The sequence below is a fragment of the Notolabrus celidotus genome, chromosome 11 (genome assembly GCF_009762535.1).
Source record: "Notolabrus celidotus isolate fNotCel1 chromosome 11, fNotCel1.pri, whole genome shotgun sequence".
In the NCBI taxonomy this organism is placed as follows: domain Eukaryota; kingdom Metazoa; phylum Chordata; class Actinopteri; order Labriformes; family Labridae; genus Notolabrus; species Notolabrus celidotus.
Window position 1 is genome coordinate 26,604,825 of NC_048282.1, and position 19,723 is coordinate 26,624,547.

At 43.1% G+C, this 19,723-nt stretch overlaps 1 protein-coding gene across 1 annotated transcript in view; it reads right to left on the reverse strand.

Moving 5' to 3' along the window:
- The window catches only part of LOC117821851 (ELKS/Rab6-interacting/CAST family member 1-like), a 190,603-nt gene that overhangs the window by 67,058 nt on the left and 103,822 nt on the right, over positions 1-19,723 (reverse strand). Inside the window, exons 16-17 of the mRNA XM_034696381.1 lie at positions 18,925-19,077; positions 14,902-15,062 (exon numbers count right to left, since the gene is read on the reverse strand). Of these exons, the coding sequence (XP_034552272.1) occupies positions 14,902-15,062; positions 18,925-19,077 (314 nt within the window). The remainder of the gene's footprint in view (positions 1-14,901; positions 15,063-18,924; positions 19,078-19,723) is intronic.

Sequence of the window (19,723 nt, forward strand, 5' to 3'; positions counted from 1 at the left end):
CATTTTATGACGTAACCCTGACAACAGATTGATCATTTTAGACGTCAAAAAGAGGGGTACTTCAGCAACTCTGATGCCTGCATGTTAAATTTAATTTGAGGTGTAACTTCCAGTTCTCTTTTGACAAGAAATTCTCTTAAATCAACTATCCATCTTCGTAGGCAAACACTACAATACAATTCTTAAGGCGACACAGAGACTTCCTGTGTATTTCTTCCCCCATAAACATGAATGCAACAGAGAAACCTACATGTTTAAATACAGTAAAAGCAGGTGTGACAAGGTGTTTTAACTTTAGACTGTACAGACACTGTTCTGTGCCTGTTCAGGACTCTGCACATTTGTAGATTTCTGTATGTGTGAGTGCTAAAACTGGAAAAACGATGTTTGATTCAGAGGCATTGTGTCTAAAGTCAAAGTAAGATACAGTGGAGATAATACAGTTGCGTTCTCTGTGTGTTTTCTTTGAATGAGAAACATCTCAAGCTCTACAGATTGAAAGAATTACAGATGAAAGACCATGGATAAAAAAAAATCTTGAGGAGATGTGATATAATTCTCAAGTCTCTCATTTTTGCTTGCATGATTTTTACAGCTACACTGCGATGACGTGGTGCACATTAACAAACTGAGCTCATATTTGTGCGAAAGATCTTGGGGGAGACCACCTCGGAGCTGCAGAAGATGCAAAAATAAAAAGGAATCTGACTGGTGTACAAACATTTTGACATACAAATCTGTCAGTGTCACACAACAGCAACTTTGAAAGAAGGTGAAGAGCATATGAGCGAAACAATTTAGCAAGCAGGCAAGACATGTTTGTTGCTCTTTTGTCTGCAGTCATGCAGTCAGACACACCAGGAAGCTGCTTAGAACTTTTAGGGAAACCGTGGCACGAAACACAAACTGACTGACTTGTCAAAAAATCTGCAGTGTGGCATGCGTGCAAACGAATGTGGGTTTGTGATTGTGTATGTATGCGCATGAATGGATTTACTGTTTATCCTGCTTTTGCGCTGGTTTTAATAATGCGTCAGTGTGCATGTGTGGTTATCATGCACTGAGCTCTCTGACTGACATGTCAGGACACTGATTTGAGGAAACTGAGACACTCTAAGTTTGACAAACAAACCATGCCAGGAGGAGGATCTAAACAATGAGCCGCTGCTTTATTACTCAGTGTTTGCCCTGGGTGTCATGTTACTGAAGTCTCCAGCACCATAAAAGCCTTCTCTATGGTTCAACACTGTGTTTGTGTGTGTGTAAACTCTGACAAAGGTTCCCCTATGACTGGTTATATTGGACATGCTCAAACAAAGCCAAACACACAACAGGAGCCGCGAGCAATTATGGCCTGCCATAGTGCATAACTCCTCTTAGAACAGCCGCTGTTTCCTTTTCCTCTGGCCATCCACAAGTCAGCCTGCACCACACATTTCAATCATTGTGCTCCCACTGGCCTTCATCTACACACACACACACGCACACACACACACGCACACACACTCAAATATCAGTCAGAGAAACTTTTGAATGCTCACTCGGTGCTGGCATCCTGTGTGGCAGCAGAGGGAATGATACTGTTTATGTAAATGTCATCTTCAGGATTAAATGTTAACCTCTGAGGGCAGAAAATCGCTGACTGGCATGGGAATGCCTGTAATGCAAGCAGGCAGCCTAATCCTCTGGATTAATACATATTAGGGTGGTTTTCGGAGAAAGCCGGGTGGGCTTTTGTTGTAATAAATTTGTGTCTTTTTGCAACATGACATTATGGACACTGACTCTCCTGACTGTGCTGTTATTTGATACAGTTTGTCATTGTGATGCTTAACTTATTCTAAGATAATTGAGACATCCTCTCGTGGCAGAACAAGGCCAGACACACAGAGTTATAGATCTCTGGTGCCTGAGTCGAGGGTGATACCTCACTGCCTGTGGCTTGGACAACAGACACGGTGAAGATCTGTTTCAAATCAAAGCAAGAAAAACGGGTAAACTCAAAGTGGGTCAACCTTTTTCTCCCTCTGTCCACCCCCATGAAACCCCTCTCTCTCTCTCTCTCTCTCTCTCTCTCTCTCTCTCTCTCTCTCTCTCTTTCTTGCTGTATTTGGGTGTCTCTTTGGCCTTTTGTCACCGAACACCTCATAAGAGAGATGTCTCTTTCCGCAAAAAAAATGAGGGCGGACAGGATGGAGAGATGGAGCAGGGCTGCAGGGTTGTAGCTATTGAGAGAGTGTTGGGTAGGATGTGTGTAATGGTGCATGTTGGAGCTTTGTCTGCACCAGTTGTGTACTAATAAAGCTAATTATTGCCATCTGGCTGGCGAACAGAATACTGAATTCCTTTTTTTTTTTTCCGTCACTTACTCAAAAGGCCCTTTTTTTCCAGGTCAGTCGGTGTGCCACTCTTTGGAGCAGCCGGTTTGAATGAATCAAATGCCGAATGCGCTCAGATGACGATGATAAAGCCAGAATCATCTGCATACAGCACAAGTGCGTATGAGCGCATTTCTGTTGACTTACGTGTGTGCACATGTGTCCATTCATCACATAAGAACTATGAAACAATGACGCAGTCCTTGTGGCTTTCTTGCAACACACAGACACACACATGACTTTCTATGTGTGCAGAATACGGCGTGAGTAGGCGTGTTTCAAGTAAAATGCGCACCAATTTGGGAGTATTTGAGGGGACTGCATACCTCTGTGTGTTTGTCCTATGTGTGTAAACCTTTTTGTAGTGGCTAGAGTAGCTCTCCTGTTACACATACACATGTTCTTTATGGGCTGGCTAATGGAGCCGAGCTCTTCCTGCCTCTGTGATGTGGTTTACTGTTGTTTGATGTGCTCAGGAATCCTGCATAGGAGAGCACCCTGAGCCGATCTTATCACATAAAAGCCCTCGCGATGGAAGAAGACACTCAACTCTCTTTTTTAACTTAATAGAGATCTATGTCCCTGTGAGGCTGTGTGTGTGTGTGTGTGTGTGTGTGTGTGTGTGTGTGTGTGTGTTTGTGTGTGTTTGTGTGTGTGTGTGTGTGTGTGTGTGTGTGTGTGTGTGTGTGTGTGTGTGTGTGTGTAGGTGTGTGTGTGTTTGTGTGTAAGTGATTGCCTGTGCATGTGCGCACCGTTTCTCTAATTCAATCGAGTGTGTAACCCAAGGCCAAACACACACATTTGATTTCGGTAAATGCTGAACCCGGAGACCTCTGGCTTGAATGGACCAGAGAAATGTCAGATATGCCAGTGCACATTAAGATGTGTGTGTGTGTGTGTGTGTGTGTGTGTGTGTGTGTGTGTGTGTGTGTGTGTGTGTGTGTGTGTGTGTGTGTGTGTGTGTGTGTGTGTGTGTGTGTGTTTGAATGTGCATGTGTTGGTTGGCGGTAAAGGGAGAAGAAGAGACAAAGAGATCAAGGGACACTTCTTTTGTTATTGCTTTTAAACCTAATTTTAAATTCCTTTATGTGATGACTTCATGTATCTATAAGTAATCAATCAATTTTAATTTTATATAGCACCAAATATCAACGGAAGTTATCTCAGGACAGGTTTTGTTATGTTTAAGAATAGACTTGATGAGTCTGGGTCCCCTCCCCTTTATCAATCTAAGTTTTTCCTTTGTTCAGTTGTCTTGGTAATTATTACCCCCTTTTTGGTTGGACATATTGAAAATGACTTGATGATGGCTTTTTAATGACAATTGCATCGTTCATATCAACTAAATATGCTCACCTTTTAGGTTACACTTCTCTTATATTAACTTTACATGGTATCATCTAGTTTATTTCTGTCTTTCTATATATTCTTTCCAACATGCCGATGTATTTTTCAGCCTCATGGCAACGTGATGGTATAAATGAGTCTCACCTGTTTCTGTTTTTCACCACGTCCTGGTGAAGACTCTGTGAGGGTTGAAACCAGTTAGCGTTTTTTCCTGATTGTTAAGTTTTTGAAGCGTTATGACCAAGCGGCAACCTCCGGTCTCGAACTATGAAGCCCATGCGGAAGCGTTATAAACTGCAATTCATCAAGAATCTGCTTGATGTGAAAACACATAGACACCAATTCAAAAAAGACGATCTTTGCGGCATTAATAAACATGTTTACAGCCTGGCTCAACAAACAGCTTGGCTCTACGTAGCTAATCTCTCTATCAGCACACACTGTACGGGGGGGTGAATTTTTTCCTAACGTGACGCTTCAGAAGATATTAAGATTACAAGTTTTTGCACAAATAAAGACATGACTGACTTGCCTCCCGATCAGGCACACATAGCTGTTGGCTCGGAGGCTCAAACTCCACCTCTTTACGTCACACTCTGCCTGGTTGACTTCCGCATTTCCAATATGGCTGCCGCCGTCGATTGGCTTCTAAACAGCGCTCAGGAACAGATGGGTGACGTCACGGATACTACGTCCATATTTAATACAGTCTGTGGTTATGACCTGAATTATTAAAGGCTTTTTAAACGTATTCATTGACTCGAGCTAGTGTGCCTGAAGACAGCCTCGGTGGCTTCCTGCCTTTGACGGTACTCAGGGCACACCTTAGCTAGATATGCATGTTTTTTATGCTACTTTGTAAATAAGTTAGTCCCCAAAAAAGAACACCCAACATTTGACTGGTACTACTAATAATTTCTACTGAACTGAATTTTCACACTATTTATAATAGTTGTACGATGGCAAACAAGGGCGGACGATTTGTAACTGCCAAAACAATCTTTATCAGGAGAAAGTAGCAGCAAATACATCTTTCAAGACACCTGCTAAAGTCCAAAGCAAACATTACAGCGGAAATAGACTGCAAATTAGAAAACATGCTGCAAAAGACGAAACAACTGCATTGATAGGCTGTATAAAATATGGACGTAGTATCCGTGACGTCACCCATCTGTTTTTGAAGCGCTGTTTTGAGGCCAATTGGCGGTGGCAGCCATATTGCTGCTGTCGAATGATTGTGAGGTAAAGAGGCGGGCTTTGAGCCTCCTAGGCAACAGCTACAGTGTTTCCGCCTGTCAATCAAGTCAGCTGTGCCTCTCATTGGAAGACTCATGATCTCAATATCTTTGAAATTGCTGCGTTAGAACCCCCCAGCACTTAGCACTTCCGCATTGGACTCATATTTTTAGACCGGAGGTTGCCGCTTGATTGACACCAAACACGCTCAAAGTCCTGTGGGGGCACCGCCAGGGGCAGAGAGCGATGGGATATCCTCTATGCCATTGGTCGTAGAAGGCACTCTTATAGAGATAGAGAAAAGTATGTAAATGGTCAGGATTATACTGGGGCATCCAAACACCAACCTAGGTGGTTTGGACGAGTATCATCTTTGTGTGGGACACACTGGATACTGTACACAATATACAACTGTATAATAATATTACCAACTTGAACTTGAACCAACTGGACATTCATCCTTGACTACGTTTGAAGAATGCAACAGTAGGTGCAACAGGTGTACTCTCAAGACAGACATAAGTGAAAGGATATCTGCCATCATAACTTTTGTGACCTCCTCCTCTCTTCAAATACCTTACACTTCATTTTATATGTTACTAAGAAATTCTACTGAGGTTAGTTCCAGGAAGGTTGTTAAAGCTGTTAAAGCTGTTAATTGTATAAAGGACACTCTTGGATGCCAAGAGATATTACTCAGGTCTCTGAATCACTCCAGACGTAAACACAACAAACCCTCGTATCAGAACATTCATGAATAGCCACATCCTTAATCATGAACACACATTGTATATATTCACTGTTAATCTGGGGCATGAAAAACCATGCCATTGTCTCTGCTTACACTCCTTCCAGTCATTCTTGTCTGCAGGAATCCTGAGTTGTTTGTTTAGTGGTGACCGGTCCTGTCTCTGTGCAGTCTGTCCGCCCACATGAAGGCCTTTTTTTGTGTTATTGATGCGAGCTTTAAAGATGAAGCCTTACGCAGATTAAACTGTGGTTGCCATCTTGAATAGATGTGACGCTTGCACCAAATAAACTTTGGGTTTGGGGTTTGCATTTTTTTCCCCCTCTTGACGTCTCTCTTCAGTCAGCTCTGCTTTGCTTTTTCTTGGACATCAACTCTGATATCGTAAAATTGAGACGGAGCTTTTATTGCAGGGTTCTGAAACTTAACAACGTCTGTGTTACTTGTGAATGGTAATTATTCTCCGCAAACAAATAAGACAAATGTAGTTTTAGCTTTTAATGGGATTTGAAATCCTAGTGGTGAGTTTAAATCCAATGACCCTTACTTTCTCCTCTGATTTTTTTTATTGTCTTCTTCTTCTCTTTCCATCCTTCTCCTTTCATTTCCTTTTCTCCCTTTAACCTCTCATTTCTTCTGTTCTCGTCTCCTTTCCAGCATACCCACTGGCCCCCAGAGAGCAGTCATGTTTCCAATATGTCTCCATTTAGCGGAGACCAAATGAACATGAGCGGGGCCAAAACAAGAGCAGGAAAAATCATCACATAGCCACTGGCACAATCTGCTTATCTTTCACTGCTAATAGCTCTCATGCCCTTTTCATTTCACACATGCATGCACGCACACACTAACACAAAGCCAAATTCAAGTATGCACATGTTGTTCTATGCACACAAACACCTTCAATGCAGACCAACGAGGATACAAAAGCTCATCCAAACTTGCTTGGGCTGTTTCCTGCCACTGCCGAGAAGTACATAATGATAATTACAGTTTGGGTCTACATCCCTGAATTAACCAGATCAGACAAACACACAATCCAAGAGTGCCAGGGGCAGCTGTTGTGTAAGCTGACTGGTGTGCAATGTTGGAACAGAGCGGTGCTGGGGAGAGGCCCGTTCTACTATTGTTCTCGATTAAAACCTCCTGGGAACCATCTTAGCAAAACTGCGAGACGTGTGGGACCAATAAAACTCCAACAAAGAGTCAGAGAGACAGCCCTGACTGAGGGATTAAAGTTACAATATGTTGCTCTCATTGAGGGAAAGCGGGTGAAAATGTGTAGAAATAAAACTTCAGAGACCGAGAGAGCTTTCAACATTGTGCCTTTAACGCTGTTTTTTTTTTTCAGATTGACATATTAAATGTAAGAAACAGCCGCAGGGAGATAAAGACTGAGACAAATTCTGACCCAGATAAAGACAGAGAAACATAGCAGGAGAAGCCACAGAGAAGAGAAAAACAGCAGCCAAGGCTCAGGTGTGTGTGCCAACCCGACTTGGAGGTGTTTACAGTGTGTGAATACGTGCCAGTAAGCATCACTGACTCACTTGTGTGGGTAAACCAGCATTTCATGTGCCCATAATGGTAAACCATGAGGGCACCTCACCAAGCCACTGTCTAAATGGCTGTTTTACATCACAGCACTTTCAACAACATATCACATACAGCTGGGTTTAACACAACTCATCCTCTCTCATTGCCGAGCGGGACTCTACTTACCCACGTCTCATTGTTCATTTCTACTGGTGCAGCAAACTGTATACTGTTTCTACTTGTTAAAGTTAATGCAATGTATTATCTTGTATGCAATCTCATACTTGAATGCATGACTGAAATGTTACTGCCTGAAAGCCGTGCAGGTAAGTAATAGCACTTTTATTTTTCATTATCACTTAAAATAATAATACAGGGTTCAGTTCTTATGCTCCATATATCTGGAACAAAATCACCAGACAGTGTCAGGTCTGCTGAAACTCTTAGTTCTTTAAAAATCCAGGTTGAAGACTCACCCGTCTACAGCTGCCTTTTATTAAATTATTCTTTTTTTATCACACACCGCACTCTAACTTTTATGCTTATATTCTAAGTCTGTCTTATTACATTTCAAACTTCTGTTTGTGTCTTCATTGGCCTGTTTGAAATACTTTTAAATGCTTTCTTTCAATGCTGCTACAGGCTTAGACTGCCAGGGGAACTGGCACTTTAACTCTCTCTGTCCCATTTAAGTTATTAACCATAGACCTTTCTGGAGTCCCTGAGCTCCCTTGTCCCGTAGGTTTCTCTGAGTCGCTGCTGTGGACGTTCCAGACTCCAGCTGCTACGGACTTGCTGGCCTCCAGTGGCAACAGCTACTACTACTATCCAGCTCATCTCTCTATCTCTCTCTCTCTCTCTCTCCAACCCCAACTCAGTCTCAGCAGATGTGTGTCTAACATGAGTCTGGTTCTGCTCGAGGTTTCTGCCTGTTAAAGGATGTTTGTCCTTGTTGCTGTACCTAGTTAAATACTGTGCGGTGCAATGCTCATGGTGGATAAAGATGAGATCAGACTGAGTCCTGTCTGTAAGAGGGGTCTTGATGTTGGGTCTTTGTTCATAATTAAACATAGAGTACAGTCTAGACCGGCTCTGTTTGTAAAAGCGTCTCGAGATAACATTTGTTGTAATTTGGCACTATGCAAATAAAGATTGTTTGATTGATCGATGTGTTTTTGTTGATTGATGTGAATTTATTTAATTGTCAATTGCCTTCTGCTGCCGTCTATCAATCCTTTAATCTTCCTTCTGCATATCCATCCATCTCAATCACATCTTTCTACCTTTAGTGACAACCCCTCCTCTCCTGACCTCCCCTTCCTTCTCCTCATTCCTTTGATGACCCTGAGGGCATGGCCGCTTTTAAAGAGGCCGTCACTGGTCACCTCTGGGTCCTGTGTCTTGGGCTGCCTTTTTTTTTACGGCTGTAGGGCCCACCTCATCAATTGCCCACTCATGCACACACTTAAATGCACACTCACTCACACACACACACACACACACACACACACACACACACACACACACACACACACACACACACACACACACACACACACACACACACACACACACACACACACACACACATTGCAAGACTCCTCATCAATTAGTCTTTAGATTCAAACAAGCAGGTAAACTTTGGGGTGTTAGTCTCCCTGAGGCCAATCAGATTGGGTTTTCCCGAGACTTCTACACCCACCAAATGAGGCTAATTAGCTGTGTGTGTATGCATGTGCACGTCTATGTGTGTTTGCGACTGACACTAATTAGCAAGGCTAGTGCACCTACTTCCTCAGGACCATTTCCTGTGATAGTAATTATTAGGTATGTGTGATAAATTCCAGGCCTTCTCCCACCCCTCCTGAGATAAAACAAGAGAAAACAGACAAAAAGAAGATGGGGGGGAGAGTGTTCCATACCCCGAGGAAGTTAAAGAGGTCAGCGTTAAAAGACTGATGAAGTACAAATAAGAGGAGACAATGAAAGAATGATTTTACTCTAGAGGGGCCAGATACGGTGCAGTATAAAAATGAAAGCAGTTTCAACTTGTACAGTCCAACCATTCCATTCCTCCACCAGCATTCTCTATCTCCTCCTCCGGCTGTCAGTCACTGCAAACTTTTGTTTTTGTGTGTCTCATTCACCTCATTTTCAGTACGTCAATCTTCAGTTAAAGACAAAAGTTCTTTCTTTCTCTGAAGAGACTCCTCCAGCTCTGTCCATCAGCTTAAACAAGCACACACATATATGTCGGTCACCGAAGTCTTTTGGTGTGTTAACGTATGGCGGCATATCCTTGCCAAATCTCGCAAGAACAAATGAGATTCATGTGCAATCCTTCCAGATCCTTGCGAGAAGATGTTGAAGAGCAAGCAAATGGAACAGCTATGCTCACATATTATCTTTGCAAGCACTTTTACAGCATTGCTTGCAGCATGTAGCTACTCTTGAAAGCAACGATGCAACCTGAGAGGAGAAAACAACATTTCGAGCGTGTGAATGCTTTCCCTTTGTTCAGTGCTCTCCTGCATGTAAAACTTTCACCTGCTTTCTCGTGAGTAGTTGCACCCAGAGCAAAGAAATGTTGCATAAAGTGTGGTGAAAGTGCTCGTAGGGGCAAGGTGTCACTCTTTAATAACATCTGGGGTCCCTTTGTCAACTATCTAGAGGAGACAGACATTGCACACCTGATGGAGGAACCTGGGGATGCAGAGTTGGCCCTCTGAGACACCCACGTTCATGTTAGATGCTGAATACTAGACTGAGATATATCACCTTCAACACTCCCCAACTCAAACTACTGACATAGTACAAAAACTTTTCTCCTTCTTCTTATTCATTTATTACATCTTCTTTCTATTTTGTACATTATTATTTGTATTACTTACTTGAATTTATTTATTATCTTTTATTTGATTTTTTTGTTTGTGTATGTGTATGTGGGTACATGTGTATGTATATAATGTGTGTGTGTTTAAACATATATATGTATATTTTTTATTATTATTATTATTATTTTTGTGTGTGTGTGTGGATGTAAGATGGGCTTAGTCCTCTATGTACTTTTTTAATGCACCTGGGATTTTTGTGTGTGTTCTGTATTGCATTTATGCACATATATGTGAAGATATGTGTATGAATGTTTATAAATTTATGTCTCAAGTTGTTGAAATCAATAAAAACAATGTTAGGAAAAAGAAAGTGCAAGAAAGACAATACGTGTGCAATGCTTTTTGATTTCAATTTCCATTTCGATAAGATTAGGCTTAAACATTTCCTTTAAGATAAAGTTTTTTAACTTTATCATAAAGGAAATGTTTAAGCCTAATCTTAGCTCTAACTTTTTAGTTAGAGCTGGCTCAGGCTTGGACCAGCTCGTAGTTATTCTGCTATAGGCTTAGACTGCCAGGGGAACTGACACACTGACACCAGATAAAAAGTTGATGCTAGAACAGCAGAAGTCTGAAAATAGTGAGCTCAAGACATGATGTTTTTTGAGTTGAAAAAACGAATACTTGAGAATGTTTCTTTATGAAAGTCCAAGTGCATGCCATCTTCTGGGGAATAAAGGTCAGGAAAGTTACACCTAAAACTAAAGAAACTTACAAACTTCCCACATTAATCTCTGTGTGTCGAAGCTTACTGTATAAAACTCAGGTAGGAGTCTGAACAAGGACTTCGAAGCAGGGATTTCCATGGGATGAAGCCCTCTATTGACCGAAAACCTTAAAGAACAAGGAGGAGGAGGAGAAGGGTGGAGCATGCCTCGGCCCTGACATAACAACACACCTACAGGCCCCGACAGCCGACACACATGTCGAAGGTAAACACGCGTGTCAGAGGGCATGGGAGCACAGACAGACATGATGAATGGCCTGAAGTTCCCACGAGGCGACACACATACAAACCTGCTCGCGGAGAGAGGAAGGTGATGTGTGGTCAGCCCCTCCTCATCACTGCAGCACAGAGAATCCCATTCACACACAGCCCCGAGTAATGTCTCATCATTACTTATCACAACAATGGCACTGTAACAGCATCTGAACGTGGCGGTGTGGCTGTGTGAGTGTACATGCATGTGTGCACCCGATTTCTGTATGATAGATTTACATGAATGTAATTTTAAAACCATTCCATGAGTAAAGATTCTTATACAATGTAAAGGTGCTTCACCGAATGTGTGTGCACACGTTGATTATGTGTGTATGAGTGTGTGTCCAGGCCCTCTCAGACACATCAGTGTGCGAGGACACGACCTTGCCAGTACAGCTGGTCTCTCTGTGTGTTTAGTTGGTGTAACTGTGGCAACGGCTCTGCACAGACAGGATGTCTACATCAGGGATTTTAAAAGTCATAACGTCGCTGCTGCTCTAAGCTTCATTATGCCTAGGATTACTGTAACTAGCCAACAAACGGATACATGAACACTATTCAGGGACAGGATCTAATTTTAGGGCTACAGGATATAAGGTGTTATATTTCCATTGTGTCATTTACCTCTTTGTGAGGGTGTGAATTACATTTGGGAAATAATTAAATATTGAGCCTAGGATGTCATGCACTTTTTCAAAAATGGCACCAAAAAGGTTTTTTCTATCCAAGCTTCAGGCAAAAGTCCAAAACGCTAATATTCAGGGCTGTCTGATACTTTTCTTTTTTCCCAACAGAGCCTAGTTCAACCATCCTTTAGCTTTAAATAAATTCCAGTATCAAAGTGATGCACGTCCCTTTAGGCTATAGGATTTTATGTGACAATCAAAATGTGGTGTGTTATCTGTTGCCAAACGTGGAGCAGGTGTTCGCTGCTGTTCCCTGCTGTGTATAGTGCTGAGTTGTTCTATTCTCACCCACTGTACTTCCCCTCTCTAGCATCATTCTGCTGACCAAACCCTCCTCCCTCCCACCCCTCACAACTCCCTCCTCCATCATTCTCCTCCTCTCCTCTCAAAGCTGTCCCCTCTGTCTCTCCAATCATCAAACTCCCCTTCTTCACTTCGTCAGCCCTCGAGTCTCTTTGTGCGCTCCATCAAAGCTGTCGCTACCTTTCCTTTTCTCTATCTCCATTTTCCATCACCAAAATGTAGAGATAATATCAGTTGCAGGGTGAGTGTCTACAAGAGGATCAGGCTCAGAATCAGTTGCTGCACTGTTGTGGTGTGTGGTGCTACACCTCCCAGACTACAGAAACATCTCAATGTCTAACCTTTCGAAATGTCAAAACACATCATTTCTCTATTGTCCACCGACGCCCTGTGACCCGCGACTTGTTTAATGACTCGCTTCTCTGGAGGCCATCTGTTTGTGTGCGTGTGTGTGTGTGTGTGTGTGTGTGTGTGTGTGTGTGTGTGTGTGTGTGTGTGTGTGTGTGTGTGTGTGTGTGTGTGTGTGTGTGTGTGTGTGTGTGTGTGTGTGTGTGTGAACAGCGTACAGTAATGTGGAAACTCAATCTGGTGTGGGGTGACAGAACAGACCCGCACTGCTCCTTATACATCAGACATCCAGCTCTATATCTGAAAAGGGCAAATATGAAAACACTCTCTCTCTTTCTCTCTTTCCGTCCCACACACACACACTCACACAACATACACAAGCATGTGCGCACACACACACACACACTCACTCACACACACGCACACACACACACATTACAAGCTAGGAAACCCAGCATGCAATGAGAGGATATTGAAAATGATTTTTCCCCCTCTTGTCTCTTTCATTAACGGTGTTGAAAAGCCAAGAGTCTGGTCTCTCTCTCCCTCCCTCTGTCTGATACACATACACACACATACACACACATACACACATTAGAAAACACACACAGAGCTCTCCAGTTCACTGGGGAACGTGCCTCACATGGTTTGCTTCAGCTGGTCTTCTTGACAAATGCCACATTACAGCGAAGAGAAGGAGAAACTTGGCATGCAATCAAACTTCTCTCATGATTTCTAAGATTTGAAATACTTCAGTTTGTGTAGCCCCTCCACTCCATCCTCCCCTCCCTCTCATTCTTTTTTTCTTTTTTTGCTCTCACTCCACCCCCCCCCACCCCCTCTCTCTCTAGTTATACTTCTCTTTGTCTGCCTTATCTGTCCTGTTTGGTTTTCCCTGGGCTGGAGCTGTACTGTGAGAATATGGCCCCCTTTTTAAAAAAAAAGCAAGAAAGTCTGTGTAAGTGCATGCGTGTCTGCATACGTGAGTGATTACTCGTGAGCTCCACTGAGGTTATGTGTGTACGTTCAGCATGCCTATCATTGTGGCTTGTTCGGATGTAAGTCAGTCTCACGAAGCTTCTCCCTTTTGCAATTCAACAGTCCTTTAATCGTCATCATCAGCGACCCCAAACCTCCTGCTGCCGACCTCTAGTACATACACACACATACAGAGTTTGATGCACATGAGACCACACACACTAACTCCTCTTCTTAGCTCCTACCAGCCCAAATTGCATCCAACACAAAGTCATAGAATCCCAACGGTAACGTTGTTTGTGTCAACCAACCATCACGACATGATTTGAACATAATTCAAGCCCAGGACTTGTAATGCCGACGTATCACTGACATGCCAGGTGTGTGTGTGTGTGTTCCTAATTCAATGCACACGCCTCAAAGTATAGATTGTATCCATATCATATGAAACACATTTGCTCTACTAACATAGCAGGTCATGTTTGAGTGGTAGAAATTAGAAGAGACATGAAAGATGTTTGCAAGCACATGTGCAAACTGTGCACACACTACAAGCTACAACAAATGCATGCACACATTCTTCAGAGTCGGTGTGATCAGAGGAGCTGTGTGAGGCGTAATGAGTTTTTAAAGTTGTGTTTTTAATACATACTGTATGTGGCAGCCTTCTCTTTTGTACTGCTCTGACTGGCTGACATTAAAGGCATTTCTCTGCAGCACATGACAGCCAGATATGTGGCTCCATGCTCCCTCAATCAGAGCGCTCAAAGCAAACACGCATGCAACCGCTTCACTGACAGATCGCTGGTCTCGCTTACACGTCCACGCAAACAGGCTGACACACACTCACACATGGAAATGCAGCCTGTGATGCACCATTTTTTTCTCAGGGTTTCTGTCACTTACAAGCATGTAGATAAAAAAAAAAACACCTGCATATGTATCTGTCTGACTCCACCACCTGTACTCAATAAATGTAACCTTTCACAAGGCAGTTAAAGACACATCAGCTCTGATATCTATATTACACTCACGCACTGTTGCATATTTGAACAGCTGAGCAGGTAAACACAGGTTTCTGCTGCAGCAATGACGCTGCTGCGCGGGGTAATGAGAGTGCACCCAATGAAAAGCTGAGCCAATCATCGTTTTGTTTATAAAAATCCTTGATCATAAACTTATACGGGCTGGGTGTTGAGTCACAACCACAAACACTTGTGGTTTGTTTTTCCTGACAGTTTGTCTTAATGCGATGCCAGAAACCCTTGCCCTGTGTTTCACAACTGGCAAATGTAGGTTAATGTATTCTTATGACTTAGAGAGCTTTGCTGGAGTCTTTCTGTGACTGATTAGAAAGAATGCAAAGACATGACTGGACAGGATCAAGCTAATGGCTGCAGAGAATGGCGTTATTACATTAATATACCACAAGAACTGCTTACAAAAACAAACATGAGTCACTTACTTCATCTCCAGAATCTCTTCAAGTTGTTTGCGTCTCTCCTGGCGAAGACTATTAAGGTGTCCATCTCTCTCGTGTAGCGACTGCTGAGTGGAAGACAGGTGCATCTTGGTTGCGTCAAGCTCTTGGCGGGTCTTCTCCAAAGCCCCCATCAGCTCCTCCAGCTATTGAGGGGAGACAAATGCATACAGGTTTAAAAACACAGACACAACAAATCATGTTTAATTATTAAATTCAATATGGATGTATGCATGGATATGGAAAGGTAATGAAATACAAAAATGTGCTTTAGTATTTCCCTGTATGTGTATATTTCAGGGTCATTTAGAACAGAGTGAGTATCACTTAGGGTCAAAGGTTAGACGATGACAGTCTTATCTCTCACTTTCCTCCTCTAATTCTATCTCATCACTGAGTGTGCCTCTGCTTCAGAGCAGGTGAGAAGAAAGCTCAACCCCTCATCTAAATCTCCTTCAACTGCGCAGACACATGCCTCCCAGCCATGCAGACCTCTCTCTGTGTCCAACCTGAGTGTTTGACAGACAGGATGTGACCTCAGGGCGTCATTATCCAAAGACAGGAGGTGAACAAAATGCTTTACTATAGGATGCAGAGCTGGGTAGGAAGACCTGTTTTGAAGATAGAAACAGGAGATGGTGGGATGATAAGATTAGATTACAGTTTCCTCTCTTCTCTCATGAAAATAGGGACGTTGGGGGAGGTAGAGCGTACGGTCTAACTCAGTGGGGGTCCTCTTTTCTTGTGTATGTTGGTGATGGTGGGAGGTAAGCATGGAGGCTGTTGTTAATTGGATGCCAATGCTAACCCTGGTGATGCACTTGCTCTCACTGCCTCTGTATCCTCATCTATCATCATGCTATGGCCATTGGGGGTCATTAGGAGCCATGTGGTAGGTCATATAACTTATCAATAAAGCATATAGATATTGGAATGAAGGCATTATGTGATGGTTTTATTTACTGAGTGCTTATCCTCTTCGTTAGAGAACAAGTAAATGTTATTGTAAAGCATTAAACAGGAAGTAGAAAAGTGCTCTATAAATAAAGAGTGATATTAATATGATCATAATTAAGATTGGCAGGTACTCCACTAATAAATTTGGAGGTGAACAAAGGGAGAAAGAGAGGTGGAGAAGCTAAAAAAAAGGAGAGATAGAGAAAGAGAGAAAGGGCAAAGCGCTCCATGGGGTAGAACATGAAAAAAGGATCGGGCCTCTTTTATGAAGGGGCCAAATCGTTCACACATTTTCAGGACGGTCTGCATCTCCGCTGGTTTCTGGGTGTGTTTCACAGATGTCAGACAAAGTGCTGCTCACTGGCTGTTCATGAATATCACAAGGGGATTGTGAGAAGAGTGGAGAGAAAGCAAGGCAAGCTGGGAATACCACAGCTCTAAATGATGGGATGAGGAAGTGGCAACTTTCAGTCAAAACTTCCAAAAAGTAGAACAAAGCATTGATTGAAAAAAAAAAAACACACTCAATGTCGTTGCCAAAAACAACTGACCTCAGCAGTATTATGGAGTTAATACACCCAATATCAACAAGACATCCATCTGTCTAAAATCACACAATGTTTAATGTTTGATGTCTTCTTACAGGCTTAAAAGAATCCAAATCCAGTCTTTTCATCTTGAAAGCCAAGGGTCACGCACACACAACTCCATTTACACCCACCACATGTCTATCAACCCTCATGCGCCAACTGGCTACCTCCCAGTCCCCCATTAGTCCACCACCCATGCTAGCCCTCACTTCACAATCACATCATTAATAAGGAATACAATGCATTTTAGTGAAATTAGGGACTTAATCAGCTTAACAGCGAGCCTGTGCGTGCTAATTTAGCTCAACTTCAAGGCAAAGCCCCCCAGCCAGGCTAAGGCTCGCTAAGACCGGCCCAAAGCCCCTTTAGTTGTTAAGCTGATTGGGGGCTCAGAGGTAAGGGCCAAATCCCTCTTGTCCGTTTGCGTCGGTGTTGCTGGTTCAAAGGCCTAGTTCAAACGCCACAGAGCAGGAGAGAGGGAAAGAGACAGGCGCAGAAATGGAGGGAAAGGGAGAGAGAGGGTGGAGATAATGAAACGAGACAACTTAAGAAGGCAGATGGGAAAGAACGAGGCTCGGGACAACGGATGGGCTGCAGAAATGACTGCAAGGGGAGAGTCCAGAGGGAAGGAGGGAAGCAGAGACGCAGTGAGAGACTTAGAGAGCTAGGGTGTGAAGAAAAGTGACCCAGGGCATTACCCATGCTCCATTTCAGCAGGTCAGGCTGATGGAAGACTTTCAGCGCATTACACATCATGAGACTGATTACACTGGGACAGAGGGGAGAAGAAAGGGGAAAATCAAGGAAAGAGTAAGGGGTGGAGGAGGGGGCAAAATGTGAGAATGTGAGTCTGGCAGGGTGCTGTGGAACTGTGCCAGGGTCAGGTGATGAGGTTTCAGAGGGACCGGTTCCTCTTTTTATTCCACTAACACCTCTCTCCACACACTCTTCTTTTTCCAGAGTGTGAGGTGACGATGGTGTAACTGTATGTTAATGGCAGGTTGACTCGCTGCCTTTTTATGTGTTGACGTCATGCTGGCATGTAGAGTTCAGACTGTTGACAACACCTAGCAGTTAGCATCACCAACTGAGCAGCTTCACTGCCAAGCCAAATTGGTATCTTTCTTCAAGCCGACTGCAACTCTATTCAAGCTCTATGTCTGTCAAGCTCAGTTGCCCGTATGACTGAGTGCTGGCTTGTTATGTTCTCTATGTATAGGGTTTTGGATCGACTCAAATTGAAAGCATTAGAGTATCACGTTTGGGGTCCAAAAGTGTTAGCGTGTCACAAGCTGGGAAATGATTTCCCTGACGCTTTTGGCTACACACGGGTAAACTTAGGTCAAAGCTGAATCATCCATCTCTATGCGTGCGAAAAAGTCCCACAGACATAAATATGCTCTCTTCTTTTTCGGACTCCTCGGTGAATCAGAATATTGTTTGATAAACACAGTATCCATGCTGACCGTAAGTCGAGCGTGTAAAGAACAGAAACTGTTGGAAAAAACAAGCCACAGTTAGCATTGGTTTTCGCCTGAATGTTCTAAACTGAGATTGACCTTCTCGTACTTTTCCCTGTGTCCACCAATCTCTTCATCTCCTGACCTTCTCCTCTATCAGCTTCAGGCTTTCAATGTATGTGTGCGCGTGTGTTTTTCTGAGGCAATACAGCCGCCGTTCTGCCTCAAAATGTTAATTCTTGTTTCAACCGCAGATTGCTCTCGTATTACTTTGGGCACTCATAAGTAATGCGAGGTCATTCTCATTCAAATGCATGCTCACACTGGGAGGAAACGCACTCCCTCGCTCTGTTTCTCTTTCCCACCACAGACACACCTACGCTCACACATATATACAAATGCACACAAGTGCACTTCTTTTTTTTTTTTGGACCTACTTAAAGATGTAAGCAGCTGGCAGTCTGAGAGAGAGAGAGATAGATAGCAGCACAGGCAGAGTGAAAGAACAGCTTGTGCTCCTTCAAGACTACAAGCCTCAAGATGTTTTAATGAATCCTGATTGTGTGCACAAAGTCTTACAATATGTTAAACATATGCTCACATTCAAGGAGTATGTTGGGAGTTCTCTCGCTTGAGTTTCTAATTTCTATTTAGGGAGAAAATTTAAAGATTTTTTTAGAATACAACTAAATTGTTGCAAAAATGATGCAACATTCACCTGTATTGTTATAATTATATATATTTTGTATAGTAGTGAAGCTACATATGAAGTGTTTAGCGGCATTATATATCACAGTTGGCCTGCAGTTACACTTGTAGCCACATGGGGGTGCAGTTAAGTTCTTCATCTCTCTGCTTGTTCACAGGTGAGATGATACCTGCACTGCTTCTGTAGGGGTGCATGCCGTCATCTGTGGGTGCATGAGTGTGTGTGTATGTGTGAGTGAGTGTGTGTATATTCATCTCCAGTCTTCAGTCAGCATATGAAACATGGGGTAAACCTGTCTCTGGGCCTGAACACGCTCAGCCTCCTCCTGCGCCCAGAGAGCCTCCCTATGCGACGAAGTGTTCATGCTCTCTCTCAGTGCAGTCTCCAACTCCCGGATCCGCTCCGCCGTGTTCCGCATTGCATCCTGGGAAGCTGACAGAGTAGGCTGAGGTGCGAAAAGAGTTCAGAGGAGGAGAGCGAGGATGAAGGTTGGAAGCAAAGAAGCAAAAAAAGTCGGAGAAAAAGTGTTTTTCTTTGAGTAAAGTTTGTTTCCAGAATATCGATGTATTTGCAAAACAGAATTCGAGGAAAGGTGTATTCGTCGGTCGTTCCGGGTAAAAGGAATCCAGTCCATGTAAAATATACACAAATGAAAGATTTGAGGAAGTCAAAGGCTGCGGTGAGTGAAGAACAACACTTCTCCAAGAAAAAAGAGACACAGCCAAAACAGAAGAGAGTGATAAGTGATGGAGAGAGGTTTTTGTAAGTGCTATGAACTTTGCCCACATCCATATGAGTGTGTATGTCCGAGTGTGTGAGTGTATGAGCCTGGAGTAATAGTGTGTGTGTGGCCTCCCTGACACCTATGGTGAGTAGGGGTGAAAAGGATCCCTCTCCACACTGGGTGATAGAACTGCGAAAGAAAACACTGGACAGAAATAATAAACCCTCGATTCTCTCTCTCTCTCTCTCTCTCTCTCTCTCTCTCTCTCTCTCTCTCTCTCTCTCTCTCTCTCTCTCATTTAAAAAGAAATACTTTCTCGTCTTCTCCTCAAAAGTTGACTTGGCTTGGAGTTCACACGTTCACACTT